This window comes from Podarcis pityusensis (assembly GCF_964106645.2).
Source record: "Podarcis pityusensis genome assembly, chromosome: 17".
NCBI classification, from domain to species: Eukaryota; Metazoa; Chordata; class Lepidosauria; order Squamata; family Lacertidae; genus Podarcis; species Podarcis pityusensis.
In genome coordinates this window covers 13,685,128-13,706,547 of record NC_138042.1, presented here as the reverse complement: position 1 = coordinate 13,706,547, position 21,420 = coordinate 13,685,128, and the positions used below count along the sequence as shown (strand labels likewise).

General features: G+C 42.5%; 1 protein-coding gene across 1 annotated transcript in view; it reads left to right on the top strand.

Moving 5' to 3' along the window:
* Positions 1–21,420, top strand: part of KANK1 (KN motif and ankyrin repeat domains 1) — a 118,545-nt gene that overhangs the window by 60,067 nt on the left and 37,058 nt on the right. Inside the window, exon 2 of the mRNA XM_080987711.1 lies at positions 9,202–9,316. Coding sequence (XP_080843837.1) covers positions 9,280–9,316 — 37 coding nt within the window. The 5' untranslated portion in view covers positions 9,202–9,279. The remainder of the gene's footprint in view (positions 1–9,201; positions 9,317–21,420) is intronic.

Below are 21,420 nucleotides of genomic sequence, written 5' to 3'. Positions count from 1 at the left end.
ACCAATTAATTCCCTATTAATACACTTTAGTTAAAGTGGTCCCCATGTGCATTCATTTGATGCATTCATAATCTTACATTACTGGATTCCATGCTGTTATTCAGGCATAGGCAAACTTGGCCCTCCAGATGTTTTGGGACTACAACTCCCATAATCCCTAGCTAACAGGACCAGTGGTCAGGGAAGATGGGAGTTCTAGTCCCAAGACATCTGGAGGGCTGAGTTTGCCTATGCCTGAATAAGTGCATGGTACTATTTCTGGCTTAGAGGAGTCTGTAACCTGAACTACCACTGTAGTTGCTTTGGAAGACGATCAACAGGCATCCGCACAACATGACCAGTCCAATGAAGTTGATGTTGAAGAATCATTGCAAACACTAAGTGGCCAGAAATCTTTTACCAGCCTTACTTGGACAGAACCCACAAAGCAGTTGCTCCACCATGGAGCCTTTCCCCCAAAGCCGACAGCAAGAACTTACCCCACGTGCATTTATGCTCACATCTACATGTCGCAGCCATGTCTAAATTATAATTTAAGCCCTACATGTTCCAAGCTAAAGTTAGAGCCCACTTAACTTCTACTGACAAGGAGAATGAGGCGTGTTTAAATAGCGGTGATCTTTTCCCAATGCCATCTGCTGCTTGAAACTTGGTTTCTCATGAGGTAAATGAATTCTGAGCACCTCATGGAAATAGCTCTCAGTGGTGCCTCCGAATAGGTCAGCTTGCTTTAGCTCTCCTAGGATAACTTTTATCTATACTTAGAAGAGAGTTAGGGCTCCCAATCTCAACATTTGAGAGTGTCATTTTAGTGTGTTAACCTGCTGTCCTTTCTTTCCTAGCATTTTTTAAATTTTTTTTTTTAATAAAAAAACAAGTTTGAGTGTGATGGCAGCAGGTAAGAACCTTCTGAACATGGCTGAATACTGTTAAAATCTGCAGCAACTATATGATGTTTTTATAAAAATGCACTCTTTCTGTATAGACTTCCGTAAGTAAAGATTTAAAATTACAAGCTACTGTTTAGTGCCAAGGAAGAGACTGCTTTAAACTGCACATAGATTACCTGGAGGTATTAAAAACCTGTTCCCCATTTTCTTTCCCTTTATAAAGAAATAGAATTAAGAGGTACAGAATTAGAAAGGGTTGCTTGTGTTAGTTTGAGGTACTAGCATACCTGACTTGCGTAGGGTGGATATGAATAGCCACCCTGTGGATTTTTATATAGTAAAAACCACTCCAAGGGAATGAATTAGTTCTCAGCAAATAAAAATCTGTTCCTCATTTCTACCTTTAAAAAAATAAGAATAATTCTGCTATACTGAAAATGGTAGTCCTCTGACTTGGTTGGACTTCTGTAGAATGTCTTCATTGTATGGCAATTTATAGGGTCCCCAGATGTCTGTCAGACCCATGCTTTTTGTAATTGGAATTAGCATTTTGGGTTTTAATACAATTTTGCAAAATGAGTTCGCAAAAACTAGCCCATGTGCCCTTGCCTAGGTGTGCATTTGTCACCTGAAAGAGGAAAGGCGCCATTTTTACAAAGCTTTCTCTATCTGGAATGCCTGGAGGCTGTCTGTAGTCCCCGCAGCTGATTAGGCTAGTAGGTAGGTAGAGTTAGTTTTAAATACAAAAAAATCAGAGCATCAACAAAATTACTCAGTTGTGGAAATTGACTTACAGATTGCCAAAAATGAAGTGATAAAATGTTGTGTATGTGCCAAACCTCAGACGTTATGTAAATATTATGTAGGGAACTAGGATAATTTCTTGCCAAATCGGATACTAGTCAACAGCCCACCAGATCTGCATCCGTGGTACCAAGGGGACGCCACCGGTCTCTCTCTCTCTCTCTCTCTCTCTCTCTCTCTCTCTCTCTCCCCTCCCCTCATCCCGTTCCACTCCTCCCCCCATCTGTTAAGCTAAAGTTATTCCCTTCATTGTTCTTGTTCCGATTACCTCTGGCATCCTGTTGGATTTTCATTAAGGCTTCTTCCATTTAGCATCAACCAAGAACACTTGGTACACATGTTTCACGCAGTATGATTAGAGAAAGCATGATTTTGAAATCATGTATCCGATGAATTACTGCTTTGGGGAAATTACTCTATTCCGAACTTAAAAATGGAAAGCGTAATGCTGGTGATCAACAAAAGAGGTTTAAAGACTCTCTCAAGGCAAATTTTAAAATATGTAGTATAAACACCAACAATTGGGAAACACTTGCCTGTGAGTGCTCCAACTGGAAAACAGCCTTTACCAAAGCTGTCATGGGCTTTGAAGACACTCGAACTCAGGACGCAAGGAAGAAACGTGCTAAGAGGAAGGCACGCTTGGCAAATCCACACCATGATCAACTCCTGCCCGGAAACCTATGTCCCCACTGTGGAAGGACGTGTGGATCCAGAATTGGCCTCCACAGTCACTTACGGACTCATTGTTAAAATTGTGTTTATGGAAGACAATCTTACTCGGCTACAAGGGATCACCAGAGAAGATTGCTTTGGGGGAGATCAGAGCTCTTTTGGGGTGAAGCAAGTCTTCCCTGAGGCACATTAAACTGAACTAAGGTGCTCCTGAAGCCTCAGGGACCAGAGAGCCCAGACTGTTTTTAAAGTCATTTCATCTCTCCAAACAGTCTACAAAGGATGGAAAAGGAAGAGGTTGTGTGTATTGTGTGTGATATCTTGAGCTTCCAGCCAGGGAATAAGTTTGCCAGGGCTGTCGTTTTCTTTCTAAACAAGGTGCTTTTGGGCAAGTGGATAGCTGACGGTTAAGGATGATAAGTTTAAAAACAATAAAAGAACCTATTGCAATGCAAGGTCAATTTTAAGGAATGGAATGTGAACTAGAAGCAACCAGGAAAATAAAGCAGCAACAAGAGGAAACTTTGGACGCGCCAGGAAGGGAGTGCGAGAAAGCAGTGATTGGAAAAGGTGTATTAGGTTTGTCTTAATTTGTGGCTGATTTGGTAAAATTTGGAAAGTCAATGAAAACAATTTGGCCAACAAACAACAACAAAAGACAAGGTGCTTTTGGAAAGGATGTAGATCAGCTGAGCAGAAAACAGCAAGAAAAGCCTGGAACTGTTTTTCATTCATAATAGCTCCCTAACACACATCTCTTATTCTTTGAGACAAGACAGGCAGTTCAAAACAATGTAAATCAGTTTCTGAAATACTGAATCTTGTCTTTGGTGGGCATCCAATATGCTGTCTTATTTTACCGTTGTTAGCCGCTCTGAGCCCGGCTTCGGCTGGGGAGGGCGGGATATAAATAAATTATTATTATTATTATTATTATTATTATTATTATTATCATTATTATCATTATTATCATCATCATCATCATCATCCCCATCCCCATCCCCCCTAATAGAGACTTCTAGGCTAGTTGTAAAAACTGTGCTGGGCGGAGTTTTTTTTTCTAAAGCATCCGGTCTACTTGGTAAGTTAGCAATACATTGGTACCTCAGGTTACATACGCTTCAGGTTACAGACTCCACTAACCCAGAAATAGTGCTTCAGGTTAAGAACTTTGCTTCAGGATAAGAACAGAAATCGTGCTCTGGCGGCACAGCAGCAGCAGGAGGCCCCATTAGCTAAAGTGGTGCTTCAGGTTAAGAACAGTTTCTGGTTAAGAACAGACCTCCAGAACGAATTAAGTTCTTAACCCGAGGTACCACTGTACTTATGAACTTAGGAGACTCGGAGGTTTTGGGTGGAGGAGTAGAAAATTTTCTGCCCAACATCTCTGGGTAGAAGTGAGGAAGCTGAGCTGAAGGGCTGAAATTTAACGACTGGCTTTTTACCAACTAAGAGCTGTTGGACTACACAAGTATAAAGCACATATAGATACTTCATAGAGTAAATCGATATTTCAAATCTTTGTGAACAACTTCATGAAAGTTATTGCTGTCTTCGGGGGTAGTTGCACCTGTGAAGTAAAGATGTGAACCATGCAAAATAACAACAACAACAACAACAACAACAACAACAACCAAGAAAAATCAATGAAATCTTAGTTTCAATGTTTAGTTTCAATGTTTTTACATAGAAAGCATGAATTTGTTTTGGTTTAAAACCACACACTTTGAACCCCTTTTCTGCTGAATAATTTGCTGGGCAACGAAAATATTCCATCTTTATTTCCTGAACTGCGCTAAGAACAATGAGCTTTTGTTAAAAGGTTTTTCTATCTATTAAATATTGGAAGTAGCAGTGTATCCAGACTAAGAAAGTTTGCTAGTCTTCTGGATTGGGCTTGGCGAGTGTCGCATTGCAATTAAATCTGCCCTTTCGAGCTGAACTTTTGTTAGGAATAGGTGTCTGATTATAGCTTGGAATGTACACAAATATACAGGGTGCTCTCTGAATAGTGTGTTAGCTAATATCAGCACAGAGCTGTAGCTTTAGCTCTTAAATAGTTTTGCCAAATGTAATTTGCTGGAGCTTCCTGTGTGGCTGAAAAGACAGGACACTTTGTCCTGACTCAGAGATTTATCATTGCCGTCTTGAGAGCCGTAGTGTTGCCTTTTTCTACAAGTAACTTTTTGAAAAATGATGCACACTGACAGTGGTGTGAAGAGTAATAAGCAATTTGCCCAGTACCAAGTGTCACAAGTGTTATGACCTAGGTCAGAGGTCGCATTCAGCCTGCACAATATAACTACCGTATTTTTCGCTCTATAAGACGCACCAGACCACAAGATGCACCTAGTTTTAGGAGGAGGAAAACAAGAAAAAAATATTCTTAATCTCAGAAGCCAGAACAGCAAGAAGGATCGCTGCGCAGTGAAAGCAGCAATCCCTCTTGCTGTTCTGGCTTCTGGGATAGCTGCGCAGCTTGCATTCGCTCCATAAGACGCATACACATTTCCCCTTACTTTTTAGGAGGGAAAAGTGAGTCTTATAGAGCAAAAAATACGGTACATATTATGGACCTGACAGATGCCAAGCCACATTTAGCAGAACTATACATTTTCCAGTACTCTTAACCTTGAAATGTAGAAAATTCCAGCTTGGCACTTGATAAGAGGGTGGTGGCAGTAGAATCCTACATAATGGTTATCCGTATCATAACTTGAATAGCACACTTTAATGCAGGTCACTTATTACTGAGCTGCAAGTTGATATTTGCGGCAGAGGGGAGGGAGTGTAACAGCAATTGCTATTCTACTTTATTCTCACGGTGAACAGATACCAAAATCGCAGTGGTCTTCAGGCTCTTCAGTAGCATTTCATGAGCTAAAATGGGGACGATGCTTTAAGAGCTGGTGTTTGGGTTAAAAAAACAACCTTTCATTTCTAAAATAATGTAAACAATGCTTTTTACCATTTGTTTTTGTGATGCCTTTGCTGCTATTCTGCAAGCATTTTCCTGCGCTATAAGTCTGTTCTCATAGCTAATGAAAGTTTGTCGAGATACTTCATTTATTGACACAATAAACAAAGAATGCAAATAAATAAAAAGTTTTGAGTATATGCAGGGTCTATGACACCATAGCAATCGCTGCTTAAAAATTGCAATCCATAATTACAGTGTAACCACTAGTTCATATCATCACAAGTCTTGTAACACTGCGTATTGTTGAAGCTCTGTAAATGTGAGTCTGCCATCTAAACTCTACGAACGAATCTCAGCTCAGTTTAAAATGCCTCACTCCTAAGCTCCCGGACCCAGAAGGGAACACCTGGGCCACAGGGATGTCATCATCAGCTGCATGTAATGCTAACTATATTCTTATGCAGTAAAGTCAAAGGCAGGCACCCCCAAACTTGGCCCTCCAGCTGTTTTGGGACTACAACTCCCATCGCCCCTAGCTAACAGGACCAGTGGTCAGGGATGATGGGGACTGTAGTCCTAAAACATCTGGAGGGCCGAGTTTGGGGGTGTCTGGTCAAGGGATTTGAACTAGACATAGCCCTGCATTGAGTAAACCCACTGAACTCAGCGGATCTACTCTAAACATGGTGAAGTCTTGAATTAAGCCATAGTGGTACCTTGATGTGGTTTGGGTAAGCTATTCCTGACCTGACTGCCCACTTTCCTGCAAGCCATGTCTGAAGGAGTCCCTTTCATGCCCTGCTGTGGGAGGTTCCAGGGACTGGTGTGTCTTGTTTTTATCGTCACTCAGGGTTACATTTTAAACACTGTACTCTGGCCAAGTGCCCAGAAAAACATCTTCATGCAGCGACTGGCAACTTGGGGAGGCTGAAATTGCAGATTAACTAAAAGTTCCCACTGATGAAGGAATGGCCCACGTTAGAGTTTATATCTAGCAAATGGAGCCATTTCAGTTCTCAGGCTTTGGCAACTTTATATAATCTTAACATTTCACTTACCCTAATTTTTATTGTTCAGAAAAAGCTATTGCATGTGGTGTCTGCCCACCCCTGGCATTTGCTGAGCTTTTCTAAAGCATGTCACATATTACCCTGTCAAAATTAATTTAAAAAATTGTCCAGTAGCACCTTAGAGGCCAACTAAGTTTGTTCTGGGTATAAGCTTTCATGTGCATGCACACTTCTTCAATCACCCATCTCCTACTACTCTTCTGAGAAAAACCCCACCCCACCCTCCCACTATATATAAGGGTCAGTGTATCTGAAGAAGTATACATGCACACGAAAGCTTATACCCAGAACTTAGCTGGTCTCTAAGGTGCTACTGGACAATTTCCTTATTTTTTTATTTATTTCAACTGTGTCAGATCAACACTGCTACCTACCTTGAACGTATTACCCTGGTTATCATCAGATCATTTCTTTAATCCTCATATTGCAGATCAAATATTGAGGTGAAGGAAGTCTGTTGGCTTGCTAAAGGCTATCTAGTGAAACTGAATTTTGTACTGGACAGCTCATACTCACAGAGTAGTGGTTAAATTGAGCAAGTACCATACATGTCCATAGCGCACCCTGCACAATGCATGGTGGATACATGCATTATATATTTTTGTTTCTGTAGTTTGTGCATTATAAGGAGGGCTTTCCTACGCTTAGAATTAGACATATAACACATTTTTTGCTCTATAAGACTCACTTTTTCCCTCCTAAAAAGTAAGGGGAAATGTGTGCGCATCTTATGGAGCGAATGCAGGCTGCACAGCTATCCCAGAAGCCAGAACAGCAAGAGGGATTGCTGCTTTCACTGCACAGCGATCCCTCTTGCTGTTCTGGTTTCTGAGATTCAGAATATTTTTTTCTTGTTTTCTTCCTCCAAAAACTAGGTGGGTCTTGTGGTCTGGTGCGTCTTATAGAGCGAAAAATACGGTACATTTATACTAATTGCACAGGATGCAGTACAGTAAGCAGCCTAAGTCAAGATGAAGGGGCCCCAAGTCTAGTCAATGGCAGCTTCTGAATGTGTGGTTTAGGCACAGGCTTAAATAGCAATAGGTGGACAAAGGACCTAGTAAGTCCCCTGATTTTTTATTTTCCCTTTTTCTTTTTCTCAAGACTTTCATCAGTTACGTGCGTTGATGAATAAGCTTTTGCCTGTATGCGGAAAAGAAATTTGTTCCAATTTTTGACAGTCCTGTCAAGCCATGTCAGTACCGAGACTCTTGGCACATTGACTATTCAGTGTTTGAATACGGAATAAAGAATGCCTTCTCCCGCCTTGAGAGTAGCATCTAACGTCTATTAGCAAATAGTACTTCTAACCAGTCGTTACTTGTTTTTGCATTTGCCCTGAAGTATTCAGAGCACAGTAATCTCAGGCAGGTATGAAACAAGCATGTAGGAACACAGGATTGGTAAGGGCAGAAAGCCTAATTTTCTGAGAAACAAACTTTCTTCTAATATACATGCTCTGTGTGACAGCTTCTAAACTTCAATATACACAAAACACATATATTTTGTGTGTGTGTGTGTGATATACAGTATATACATACACAAGGCTGAACATTGCCTGCAAATTGCAAAGTTGTATTTTTTGCAGATCAGTTTTCCTTCTTGGTTTAAATTCCCCTTGATTGGTTTAAATTACAGCCACCTATTGCTGGCTAGATAAATGATGCTGAATGACAAAACAAGCCCCACATGGTTTAATCATTGATGTGAGAATGAAAGCGCCATGCAGCTCGCTGCTTCTGAAACTGCACTGTGAACATAGTGCTAGTGTGCAGTTCAGTTGTATTGGTCCTGTGACATGAATACAGTTGTGCCCAGAAGTTGATTTGGATTTCCCAATCCATTTTTCGCACTTTGGAACTATTGTGGCATAACATCATGCTCTCTCACAAACAGTATTGGCAAAGTACATTTCTCATGCTACTGTCTAGGTCCTTCGGGCCTGTCTGTAATTTTCCAGTCTATAATTTAGCTCCCCTTTGCTTTTATATTTCAAATAACACATTTCAGTCAGATTCTGGTCTGGACTCTAATGCCTTTCAAGCAACCTAGAGGCAAATAAAAGTGATGTTTGTTAGTCCAAATTGAAGTTCTTTGCTCCTTTATGTTTATGTAGACTCTTTGTATTTCAGGGCTTCGTTGTTACAATCACTGCCTTATTGATTGCCCCTCTAATCAAAGCCAAAGCCGTGCTTGTGTTACTTCATATTTGCTGTAGAAGATTTGTGGTCTGTGGTGTTTACCAACATCTGTGTTCAGTTTGCTCAGATATTTTCATCTTTCTGCATAGCTGTCAAGCGTCCCTTATTTGGCAGGACAGTCCCTTATCCCAGCGCCATGTCCCGCTGCTGTCCCTTATTGATGATGTCCCTTAAATAAGCTACTGAAGATAATGGGGCCCTTTCTATGTCCAGCTGTCCTTTGTCAACAACAAATTGTTGCTGGTTTTTTTGTGTTGAATATATGCTATATGGTAATTTATGGACCTAATAGGTATCTAAAGCCATTTGCACGCAACAAAATATGTATTTTAACAAAGTAATTGTTGATCCCTTATTTTGGCTGCTGATCCCTTATTTTCGAGGCTGCTGGTCCCTTATTTTCAAATCTGTAAATTGACAGCTATGTCTTTCTGTTAATGGTGTGCCTGACAGTAGTGCTTTAAGTCACTTGACTTTTGAAACTCACACTCTTCTGTATTATTATTTTTAAAATGCATCAGCCTATCACATTTTCTATGCTTAAACCTGAGGACAAGGGCCTATACCTGGTGATCTTTATAATGAAAGTCAACTAGTTTTGGAATTGCAATATTTTGATGACCTTTTTTTTCCTCTTGCAGGTTGCATGCCTGATTGGATTTGATGCTTGATTTGCATGACTCCTAACAGTCAGTTTCTGGATTTGTCACTCAGCAAGCATGGCCCAGCCAGCAAATATTAACGGCAGCTCCACAGGTAACTTTTTGCCTTATGAGAAGTAACCTCCCTAGTATAGCAAAACTATACTAAGCCTATTGTTCAGGGCATTTTTTTAAAAAAAATGTCATGTTCTTAAAATGCTGTGTACATGTTTATTCCCCAAGTATTGAAATAGTATCATGAAATATCTCCCTACCATGTGGTTATTTCCGTGTCAGTTTTGTCATGTCTGAATGGCTCGTGCATGATGTCTGCATCCAAGTTATCCGGTGTATAAGTTGCATAACTGATAGCAGCAAGCTGGCTTCTGTTTTTAACAAGAAGCAACAAATGACCTGGAATCGTTAAGAGAACTGCAAGTAGGGAGACTTATGGCACCATTATGAAGACTTGCATAACCAGAGTTAAACAGAGCATTCCTGGTTTTGTTTTTTCCTTGCCAGGAACAGAACATTTCTGTCAAAGGAAGTCCTGTAAAGCTCTATCAGGCTTGGAATCTTTTCATTGTCATGATTCCCTCCCACTTGTGACTTTATCCTTTTGCAGAGGGTGCAACCTCTAGGGTCTGAATGCATTTACTGGGCTAGAAGGAGGAGTCTGTACAGGCTATGTACAAATGTGTTGTTGTTGTTTACAACATTTCTATCCTGCTTACTATCTTAAAAATATCTCTTAAGAAAATTGAAGCATCAACGGACAACGTAAACAACAAACATATTAGCAAAACACACAGTTGCACATAAAAAATGTTATTTTAATACAAAGTTAGAAGTGAATTACCAATTCATTTTCTTTCTGATATACCCTTCCCCTCAGCCTTTGGGTTCTCACCCATGGTCCAAACAAACATTGCCTTTCAAATGCCCAGGGGTCATTTTTTCGTTTGTGCATAGCAGTTTGCAGTTGCACAACACTTTTGCATGAAAACTGCATTGTCTATGCACACAGGTCAACGTGTTTTCAGACTAGTGTGCAACTGTGTCCTCTGTTCCCCTTCCCTCCATTAGGCTTTCCACAGATACACATTCTCATATTCACAGTCTTTTGGAAGAGAGGGGCTGGGAGATGACGTGTTAATATGCTTCTATGCAGCGAATATATATCTCAGTGGTACCTTGGTTTAAGAACAGCTTAGTGTATGAACAACTTGGATCAAGAACGCTGCAAACCTGGAAGTAGGTGTTTTGGTTTGTGAACTTTGACTTGGAAAAGAACATGTTCCGCTTCCTGTTGAGTGTGTTCCATTTGTAAATTGAGTCCCCACCCCCCACCCCCCGCTGCTATGGGAAAGCATGCCTTGGTTTAAGAACGGGAAAGGGATTTAGTTCGTAAACCAAGGTACCACTGTCTATAGAGGCAGCTAAGATACTACCGTACCGCTTCCTATTTTGCTTCATTCAAAGACAAGTTGGACCTGGTGCTGGGGCGTGGCGCAGTCCTGTCCCAGCAGAAGGTGGCCCTTGAAAACGCCCCTGTGCTTGAGAAGTGCATTCTTGGCACAAAATGGATTCTAACCGTTCCAGCAGAATGAGCTTTAGATTGACAAATGGTGTGTGACATGGGGATGATGTCTATACAGCACCCCATCAAGGCGCCTGCATCTAGCACTGAACACAAAACTGTCATGCAGTGTGTACACGCCAATAGTTCGTGTGCCCCTCCTGTTGCAAAACTGGTTTATGCAGCAGCTTCCTTGTGCACCTCATTGACGACTCTGAAGCCATGCATCTATGCTTTTTTTCTTCTGTCTGGGTGCACCAAATCTGAGAGAAAATTAAGCACCGCTCGCTGAATTACCTGATTTTATTATATTATGTGTCCAACCAGAAAATATGATTCTAGACCCTCCTTCCTTCAGTTTGGATTTGGATTTGATATCCCGTTTTATCACTACCCGAAGGAGTCTCAAAGCAGCTAACATTCTCCTTTCCCTTCCTCCCCCACAACAAACACTCTGTGAGGTGAGTGGGGCTGAGAGACTTCAGAGAAGTGTGACTAGCCCAAGGTCACTCAGCAGCTGCATGTGGAGGAGCGGGGATGCGAACCTGGTTCACCAGATTACGAGTCTACCACTCTTAACCACTACGCCACACTGGCTCCCAGTTGCTGCAGGAAAACTTACTAGGGTAGGATTAGGCAATCACGATGTTCAAGAAGCCCTTCAACAAATATCCTACTATAATGTAGTTTGAACTTTCCCCCCTCCTTTCTCTAAAAATGGATGTGTAGGATGTAATTTATAATTAGTAAACAAACATACCAATTTTAGTTGTGGTATCTCAGCCACTCAGGAAAGATACCGAACTGCAATGCATTTTGGGTGAGAATCTACTAACAAATCATGGCAAGTTGAAGTTCAGTGGAAGGGCTTCTGCAATGAGGCTTCCTCTCTTTTCCTCCCTCTGCAGCCTCCCTCCCCAAATAATTGACTTTTTTGGGGGGTGCAGTTGGGAGAATCCTCAGAACACACAGCAGAATGGGAGGATCTGTCTTCTGCCAAGCGTAGTATGCTTGCCCAGGCAGAGAATTTGTAATAATGTGATAGTGAATTGCACTTACGGTGTCTTTCCTGGCTATTTTGAACATGAAAGATAGGCTTCAACTGATATTTGAACGTATGGGACGCGGGTGGCGCTGTGGTCTAAACCACTGAGCCTAGGGCTTGCCGATCAGAAGGTCGGCAGTTCGAATCCCTGTGACGGGGTGAGCTCCCGTTGCTCAGTTCCAATTCCTGCCAACCTAGCAGTTTGAAAGCACGTCAAAGTACAAGTAGAGAAATAGGTACCGCTCTGGCGGGAAGGTAAACAGTGTTTCCGTGTGCTGCTCTGGTTCGCCAGAAGCGGCTTAGTCATGCTGGCCACATGACCCGGAAGCTGTATGCCGGCTCCCTCGGCCAGTAAAGCGAGATGAGCGCCGCAACCCCAGAGTCATCCGCGACTGGACCTAATGGTCAGGGGTCCTTTACCTTTACCTTTAAGTATAGATTTCCACACACACACCCCAAATATATATAACAAGTTCATCTAGCTGTGTCAGATATAATGTTAAAACATATAAAACCAAATGGAAAAGGCCAAATTGATTTTAACCCTACAGTCTCCTTTCAGTTAACCAATCATGTCAGCCGTAGAACTTCAGTACAGGGCACCAGGTTGTGTCAGAGGAGGTGTTTGAAAAGGAACTGGAAGCCCTTTAGGGCTATTAGCTTGGCAGAAGTTGCTTTCAATTTTGGCATTCTGTTCAAAAGGCCGAGAAACTATTTTTTTACGTAATACAGAAGGAATTTTTCCCTTTGGGAGATAATGATTATGCATGGAATTTGTGGGGATGGATTTGCAGTGCAGCCGGCGTGTTGTCTGCAATGTGTTTCTTTATTGGTCAGGGACATATGAAACCGGATCTCTCTGCTTTGAATAATTCACACACCAGTAAGGCTGTTCCACTGTTTTAAGTGGTAAACAATATTGCTGCATGTGCAGCCACGTTCCATACGCTGATCTTTCTTACGACAAATGCATAAAAGAAATAAAATTGCCCCCCCCATCTCATTAAGAGTGACTTCTTTTTTAAAAAGCACAGCACCCAAACTAACTAGGGTTCTGCTCTTCTGACACTGTCGGAACTTGCTTTGCATTATACACCCTTGAGCTCCCCGTTCCAACGTGTCATTCTTGGTTTTTTGTGTGTGTGTTTGTTCAAGTTCATGAGCGTTTCATAATAGCGTTCGACTCCCCGGCACGTCTGGTATTGGTTCTCTGCTGTGCCGGGTGAGGGAGTCTGGTCTCGTAATCCACAACTGGGCGTCGAGAGCATCGGAACAGGTTTCTTAATTGCCCTGTATTCAAAGAGCAGAAAGTCAAGCTAAACAGGCAGAGGGTTTTTCCTCTCCATGCTCTGAATCTATTGGGACGAAGACCAGAAGGTTGGCTTACCGATTCCGTTGTCAAGAGTGTTTGCTCATGGCGACGGTTGTAGCCCTTCGAACGGTAGGTTCCAGAGGGGTTGCAGATGTTTGGGAACTGATTTCATATGGTGGTGAGCAATGAGTCGTCGATTACACGTTTGGGGAGTAGACTTTTTCATTATGTGTGATCTTCTATTTTAGCCAGCAAGACTATACTGACTGGAATATGCAGGCAGGTTTTGAATTTCTATTCTGGCACTTGTGTTCCGTGTGCTTTGCACGTTGTGTTGTCAGAACATAGGGACGTGTTGTGTGTTTGTGTCGCCGTTGCTTTGAGGCAGGATTAACGGCAGTCGCTTTATTAGGCAGGTAAGCTAAAAAAGAACATGCTGTTAATAAGTCAGTTTTATAAGATTTGCAATGATTTCGGACATGTCTCATGCATACACTTAAAAGTTTCCTTAAATTTTGTAAGTTGAATTAGAGTAGATGGTGCAGCAGCAATCTGTTTAAAGATCTTAATGTGTGATGCAATTTTGATTTATTTTGATTTATTTCAATTAATCCTGACAGTGTCACATGTAATGTGGTCTACAATGGACCATCTATTCCGAATTCAGCTGGAACCCTCATGGATGCCTTAAATAAAGGGGCAGGAATCTCCAAAGTGGACTTATTTGGGGTGGGGAGGAGGGGACCTGTTTACTTGGACTACTTATAGCATGTGCTTGGAATATCTGATATCACTTCTTGCTGTGTGTGATATGATCCCAATTGAATTTTGAATGTGTTCTAAAGTGGAGTTAAATCTAAATATAAACATTTTAGTATCTTGTGCCCAGTTAAGCTTTCTTTTGCTCTTTCGGATTGCTCCTGAAAACTCGTGTACACCTCTCCTCAAATCAATTTTGATGCTGCAAATGTCTTTAGTTACCAGTTGGACTGGCTCCATCTTGTGGTATACCACATTAAAGAAAGTGAAAAGGTTTCTCCATAACCAGGCATTTGGCTGTTAAAAGCTTTATAGGTTAAAACCAGCACTTTGAATTGGTCCCGGACACTAGCCAGCAGCCACTTCAGCCAGGACAGAATTGGTGTAATAGGCTCAAACCATCTTGCCCCGGTGACAAACCTGACTGTTGAATTCTGCACCGGCTGGAGTTTTCGAACTGTCTCCAGAGACAGCTCCATGTATAACACGTTGCAGTAATCTAACCTAGAGCTTACCAGAGCACAGATGGCAGAACTTAGGCTGCCCCTACCCAAATAGGGGGGCAGATGCCAAAGCTGATGGAAGGCATCAAAATTGTTGTTGTTGTTATATTATATTTTCCCAACCACTCTGGGTACCTTCCAGCAAAATATTAAAAATAATAAAATGTCAAACATAAATGTTCGCAATACAGGGCTGCCTTCAGATGTCTTCTAAACGTTGTATAGTTCTTTATCTCCTTGACATCTGCTGGGAGGGCGTTCCACAGGGCAGGTGCCACCACCAAGAAGGCCCTCTGCCTGGTTCCCTGTAACCTCACTTCTTCCAGTGAGGGAACCGCCAGAAGGCCTTCGGCGCTGGACCTCAGTGTCCAGGCTGAATGATGGAGGTGGAGATGCTCCTTCAGGTATACCAGACCAAGGCCATTTAGGGCTTTAAACACCGACACTTTGAGGGAACCGCCAGAAGACCCTCGGAGCCCGACCTCAGTGTCCGGGAGGCTGAATTGTGGTGCACCGAATTTTGGACTCAAGTGGTACAGTTTATGCCACCACATTCTGCATCCTAGAGTATCTTTCTGAGGGACTAGGCTGAAGGGTTTTTCATGAAATAACCTTGAGGATACATGGGAAGCAGGAGCGAGCACCTCTTCTATGAGTTCATGGTAGAAGAAACAGTGCCCTAGGTCATGATACTGCAGTTGGAAGATGTCTGTAGTCAAGGTGGGAGGTGAAGAAGACGATAGGGACCTAGCAGAAACCATCTATGGTTGGTTGTGACAGGCTGGGAAGGAGCAATTCGGGAGTGGAGCTTTTACACTGCCTTGCAGCAATATGTGGCTTGCAGAAATTATGGTTTTGTTTTATGAGGGGCAGGTTTATAGAGAAGCTCCCAGTGGCATGCACACCTGAGACTACAGAAGTGCTGGGCCTAGGCATTATTTTCTGCCACTTCTAACTGTGTCTCCTGGTCAGGTTTCTTTTTCCTTCCAAGAAAACTGAACAGTTTGTTCCCTGTTTGAAAAGCTAGCCGTTCCCTGAGGAGGAGGAGACATGTGGACAAGTTGGGGCAAGGTGCTGTTAGTATTGGAGAGAGGCCTTGGAACGGGGCATTTAGAAATCACCTTTCTAAATAGAAATTGGTGGGTTTTTTTAAAAAAGGTAACTTGGGTTCTTAAACCTGGAAGCATTACCGTATTTTTCGCTCCAAAAGACGCACCAGACCATAAGGCACACCTAGTTTGGGGAGGAGGAAAACAAGAAAAAATTATTCTGAATCCCAGAAGCCAGAACAGCAAGAGGGATCTGGCTTCTGGGATACTGTGTGGCTGTTCTGGCTTCTGGAATAACCGCGCCAAGCCTCTTCAGGGCAGCGGGACGAAGGCTCCCCCTGCCCGAAGAGGCTGCACACGGCTAAGGCAGAAGCCAGGACGGCGCGCCGCTGAAGGGGCGCTGCGCAGTTCTCTCTCTCTGAGAGGGAGAACTGCGCAGCGCCCCTTCAGCGAAGCTGGAGAAGAACAGAAGGAGTCCCTTCTGTTCCTCCTCTGGCTTCGCATGACAGGTGCTGCGCAGAGAGGGAGAGCTGCACAGCACCCCTTCAGCGAAGCGGGAGGAGGAACAGAAGGGGCTCCGTTCCTCCTCCCGCTACGCTGAAGGGGCGCTGCACAGCTCTACCTCTCTGCGCAGCGCCATTCGCTCCATAAGACGCACTCACATTTCCCCTTACTTTTTAGAAGGAAAAAAGTGCGTCTTATGGAGCGAAAAATACGGTATATAAAAGTCTGCATAGAGCACAGAGGGGCACATTTCAAGCTGAAGAAAATGCTAAAGAATGTAAAAGCCATTGTCTTTCCACTTCATTCTTTCATAGTTATGTTTACAGTTTCACACTTTTAATAACTCCCCCCGGTTGTCTTTCCTCCTCATATCTTTCCCTCTTTCTTGCTTCTCTTCATTCTCTGGGAACCTGGGAAAGATGCTGAAAAGCAGCTATAGAGGACACACCCTCCTGCTTGCAAGAATTTCAAAAGCATGTAGGTGTATTAATTAACTTGATAGCATCATTTGCCAAATGGAGCTGAGAAGGCACCTTTTGAAACTAGTTTGGGGCCTCTTTCGTGAAAACTCAGCAACAAAGAAGAAAGTGATCCACATTTTTAGTTTGTTGTCTCCATATAGAACTTGTTCGAAAGATGGTCTGAAGTGAATCGTTTGAAGATACCGTATACTATAATATCTAGTGCTGTTCACCATCATCAGAAAACTGTAGATACACAGTGTATTTTTTTTACCTGCTATGGGATGAGAGTGCTCTATAAGCACAAAGGCAATATTCGTGCTCATGTGAGAGAGCCCCATTTGTGTGTGGACACAACGTTATACAACTAGTTTTCAGCCTTCAGATTTAACTTTGCAGGCTTGGTTGCATTTTAACTCCACTTTGCCCAAAGGTTGCAAACGTCTTGCTTTGTAGCTCACTGTGAACCTGATCAATATACAGCTGATCTTATCTTTTTAAGCCACAGAGGCTGGAAATGTCCAGCTTGTTTAGAAAGCTATCAGTCTTTTAAAGAGCACAATCAATTCCCATCAAGATTCTGATTACCTAATTAAGGTGTAGTATTAATCTTAAATTTGGGGAGGTGAATTGTGATATGATGACGATTTTATTATTTGCACCCCGCCCAACTGACTGGGTTGCCCCATCTATTCTGGGCAGCTTCCAACATACAGTCGTACCTTGGAAGTCAAACGGAATCCATTCCGGAAGTCCGTTGACTTCCAAAACGTTCGGAAACCAAAGCGCGGCTTCTGATTGGCTGCAGGAAAATCCTGCAGCTAATCGGACACCCCATCAGATGTTTGGCTTCCAAAAATAATTTGCAAACCAGAACAGTCACTTCTGGGTTTGCGGCATTTGGGAGCCAAAACGTTGGAGAACTAAGCTGTTCGAAAACCAAGGTATGACTGCATCTAGAAGCACAATAAGACTTTACACATTAAAAAGCTGTCTTTGGATGTCTTCTAAAAGTTATATACTGTAGTTACTTGTCTTTTTGACATCTGACAGGAGGGTGTTCCACAAGTTGGGTGCTACTACCGAAAAGGCCCTCTGCCTGGTTCCCTATAGCTTCATTTCTTGTGGTGAGGGATTACATCAAGAAAATGAGGAGCAAGTGAATGTTGTTCTACAGCATAGTTCTGCAAAAGAATGTTGGCCCGTGAAACTTCAAAATACCCTTGTTCAAAACACCTGGGAAAATGCACCCGTCCCCCAAATTTTAACGCTGTGGAATCTTCCTACTTTCTTTGTACTCTCGGCTCTCTAGTAAAAAGAATTGACTCATGCAATCAGTGAGTTTTCTGTGGGCTGGAATGACGACTGTAAACTTTCCCAGGCAGCTTCCACTGGTGTTTCCAAGCACTGAGCATTCAATGTTGCTCTACTTGTTTAGAGGTTAAGCAGAAATGGAGGCTCCCAATTTCTTATTGCAGCCGTGCAAGAGAGAAGAGGCCAGGCTTGTTGACCTCTCACTAAAACAATAGTTCAGAATGGAACATATGAATGCAGCCCGTGAATTATCCAAATTCTGTGGAAATTCTTTGGAACAAGCAGAAGAGTCATACCCCGACCGAGTCCATTGAGACTACTCCCAAGTAAATGTGTACAGGATGGCAATGGAACTAAGGGTGGGCACCTGGCTGCTGTCGAAACTTCTTCATTGTACAGTAGACTCTCAGGTTACGTTACTCTCGAGTAATGTAAACTTGAGGTTGCGAAAGCGGCAAACCTGGAAGTATTTTTCCGGGTTTCGCCGCATGCGCAGAAGTGCTTTATCGCGCTGCGCATGTGCACAGAAGTCCTAGGGAGAGAGGAGAGGTCCTAGGAGTTTGAGATCTGCGCGGTGGCAGCCCAGGAGGTGAAAGACGTGAGAATAGTCAGTTCTAATGCTTTATTAAAGAACAGTATAGACTTACAACCGAAGCAGCCTGCTGGTTCCTCTTGCTCTTACAGGCGCAAGCCTGCAGCAAGCAGGTACCGCAGCAAGGAGATAGCTTGCCCGCACCTAGCCCAAAATTTATGAATTTTTCGTACAGTGGAGCAGACTATGTCCCATTGCCTAACTAGATGGGAGCACAAGTGGCCAGTGCCCAACACATCACAGCTGGGCTCAGAGCCCAGTATCTCAGACCCACAGATAAGGGTACCTTCAAACCAAACCAATTAAGTTGCATCAAAGCAAACATATGAGCTCATTGCTATAGCAACTAGCAATTAATTGTGGGGTTATCTTGACTACCAACAGGTCACCTTTGGATCCACGCAAGTGGGGTCCAGACGTAGAGAATTGTGTCTGCCTTGAAGCTTTCATTTGGCAGTGTTTTAGGTGCAAATACTTCTCAGAAGTAACATAGGTCTTTAGCAACTGGGGGCTCAGCTCAACTGTACAGTATTTGCTTCCTTACCACTTGCTACTTGAAGTTCATGTGCATTTAGATTATATTTAAAAAGTTCCTCCCATAAGCAAAGTTGTTCTTAGCTTTCACAGTTGTTCTCATGCTGATGTTTCAGAAATCTCTCTGCCTTCAAATGCAGTTCTCCTGTTTATTTGACACTTAGGTTTGCAATGTAGGCTTTCATATACCACATTCCCCCACAAACCTACATGAGTCATTATGACTGATGAATACCCTAAAAGGATTTTTTAAATAAAAAAATCCCTCATCTTAGTAGTCATCTGGGTGTCTTATCTGCAGCAGAGGTTTACTGCCTCCATCCTTCCTGCATATAGAAGTCTGAAGAATCAAAGAGCCTTTGGTGTAGGGTAGGACATAGAACCTGTGTCCTTCCTCCTTTCCTTTACGTTTCTCTGCATTGCATCATTTGTTCCCATTTTAGGAGGTCATTTAAAAATTAACCTGAGGATGAGATTGACCCAATATTGACGTTTTGCAGATAAAGCAGGATGGAAACGGTGACTAGGTGCATTTCAGGGAATGCTGTAACCGGGCACATTCTCTCTTGTCCCTCCCAGCATATGACATACGTTGCAAAATTAATTGTGGCGTCTGAGGCTGTCCATTGGAGGAGCAGAACAAAGCCTGGTCTCTGTGCCTTTTGCTGCAATAAGCATGAACTCATTGCCCCACAAATTGTCTAGAGGTTCCTCATTGATGATCTCAGCTCTGTGAATATGCACTATATTCAAAGCAAGCTTCTCCTACTTCTTCACCATCACCATCATAATTATTTATTAAATTTTGATACCACCCTATCCCCCAGGTCTCAGAGATGTGATAGCCGGGGGGGGGAACCAAATTTCCCCCTCCCAAAAAAACTGAAAAATGTTGGACTATGAAATTGGAAAAGGTAGAGAAGCTTGTTTCAATTCGGGCAAACCTTCAGTTTTTAGAAAGTCGTGATAAATACGATGATAAATATGAAGATGTAGAAGAAGCGGAAACAGATAGCACATGACATTTAACCAGTCTTACTTTCTGAAATATTAATTGAGTTTTGGCTCTTTGCCCTCTTCTTTTCACAGCTCTTTTTATGGAAATGAATGCTTTACGTCTACTTGACACTGTGGAGGACTGAGGGAGACACTGGGTGGGAGTCAACACAAGTCCTACTTGTTAAGTCCTACTGAAGTTAATAGACATGACTAACTTGAGTTCATTAATTTCAATGGGTCTGGTCTAAGTAGGACTTAGTTTTCCACAATCCATCATTTCAGATCCATAGTAATTTTCATTTTTTGCTACAAAGGTCATGGTTTCTCCTGTTTTTATAATTGTTTGCCTACTCCTCATCAACCGGCAAAACAGTTCAGCGTCTTATAGCTCCATTTGTAACATTTAAAATAACAAATAAAAGGAAACTGAAATTGTAATTATTTACTGAATAAATTGTATTTTTTATATATACCAAACATGGTGATTTAATGGCAAACCAGATTATACACCCATTCTATGTTACCCGAGTAACAGTGACTTTTGAGCTGTAGAGGGAGCTAAACAAGCATTGCATGTTTTTCATTCCCCTCCCCCCAATTTATGGGTTTTTCCTGAAACCCCACTCCCCCCAAAAAGCCTGTTTTCCCCATGACATCAGAATTTCAGGAACTTTTGCATTTCTCTTTCAGCTGCCTTGACCTCTATATCGTACAAAGTTCCATGGACGTTCTCCTTGCCTCACACTCTTCTATAAGCAACCTGTCTTGTTTCTCTGCTCCCTTCAATGGGTAGCCCTTGAGTTCTTGGTCTCTCCTTTTCTAGGTCTCTAGATCATCAGGAGAAATTGATGATCAATAGATGTTGTGTGGGAGAGGAAGATTAAGTGTGGAAATCAATTGCCCATTTATGAAATCTTCTCATGTACATTTTGCATATTAAGTGCATTTGCTTCTTGGCACCTATTGCTTGTTGGCACCTATTCTTACAGGGAGTGGATTCAGGAATAACCTGCTCACCTGTGCTTTTAAATATACAGCTTTTGTGTGAGATCATGGTTCTGTGATGTGTGAACTGCACAACTGGATCATGCTAGCACCTCTCTATTCTCACGGTTTTTGTCACAGCCTAGTTATCTGTACAGTGGAACCTCGGTTGTCAAACATAATTCATTTCGGAAGACCGACTTCCGAAACATTCGACAACCGAGGGGCAATTGCCGGCCGGCAAAATCCATTGAAAAAATGGAGAAGCCGTTTGACTTCCAAGGTGCATTTGAAAATGGAAGCATTTACTTACAGTTTTCGACGTTCAAAAGCCGAAACGTTCGACTTCTGAAGCGTTTGACAACCCAGGTTCCACTGTACTTTTTTGTGTGTTAAGGTATGCATCGGTTTGGACGCAGGTGGCGCTGTGGGTTAAACCACAGAGCCTAGGACTTGCCTATCAGAAGGTCGGTGGTTTGAATCCCTGCGACGGGGTGAGCTCCCGTTGCTCGGTCCCTGCTCCTGCCAACCTAGCAGTTCGAAAGCACATCAAAGTGCAAATGGATAAATAGGTAGCGCTCCGG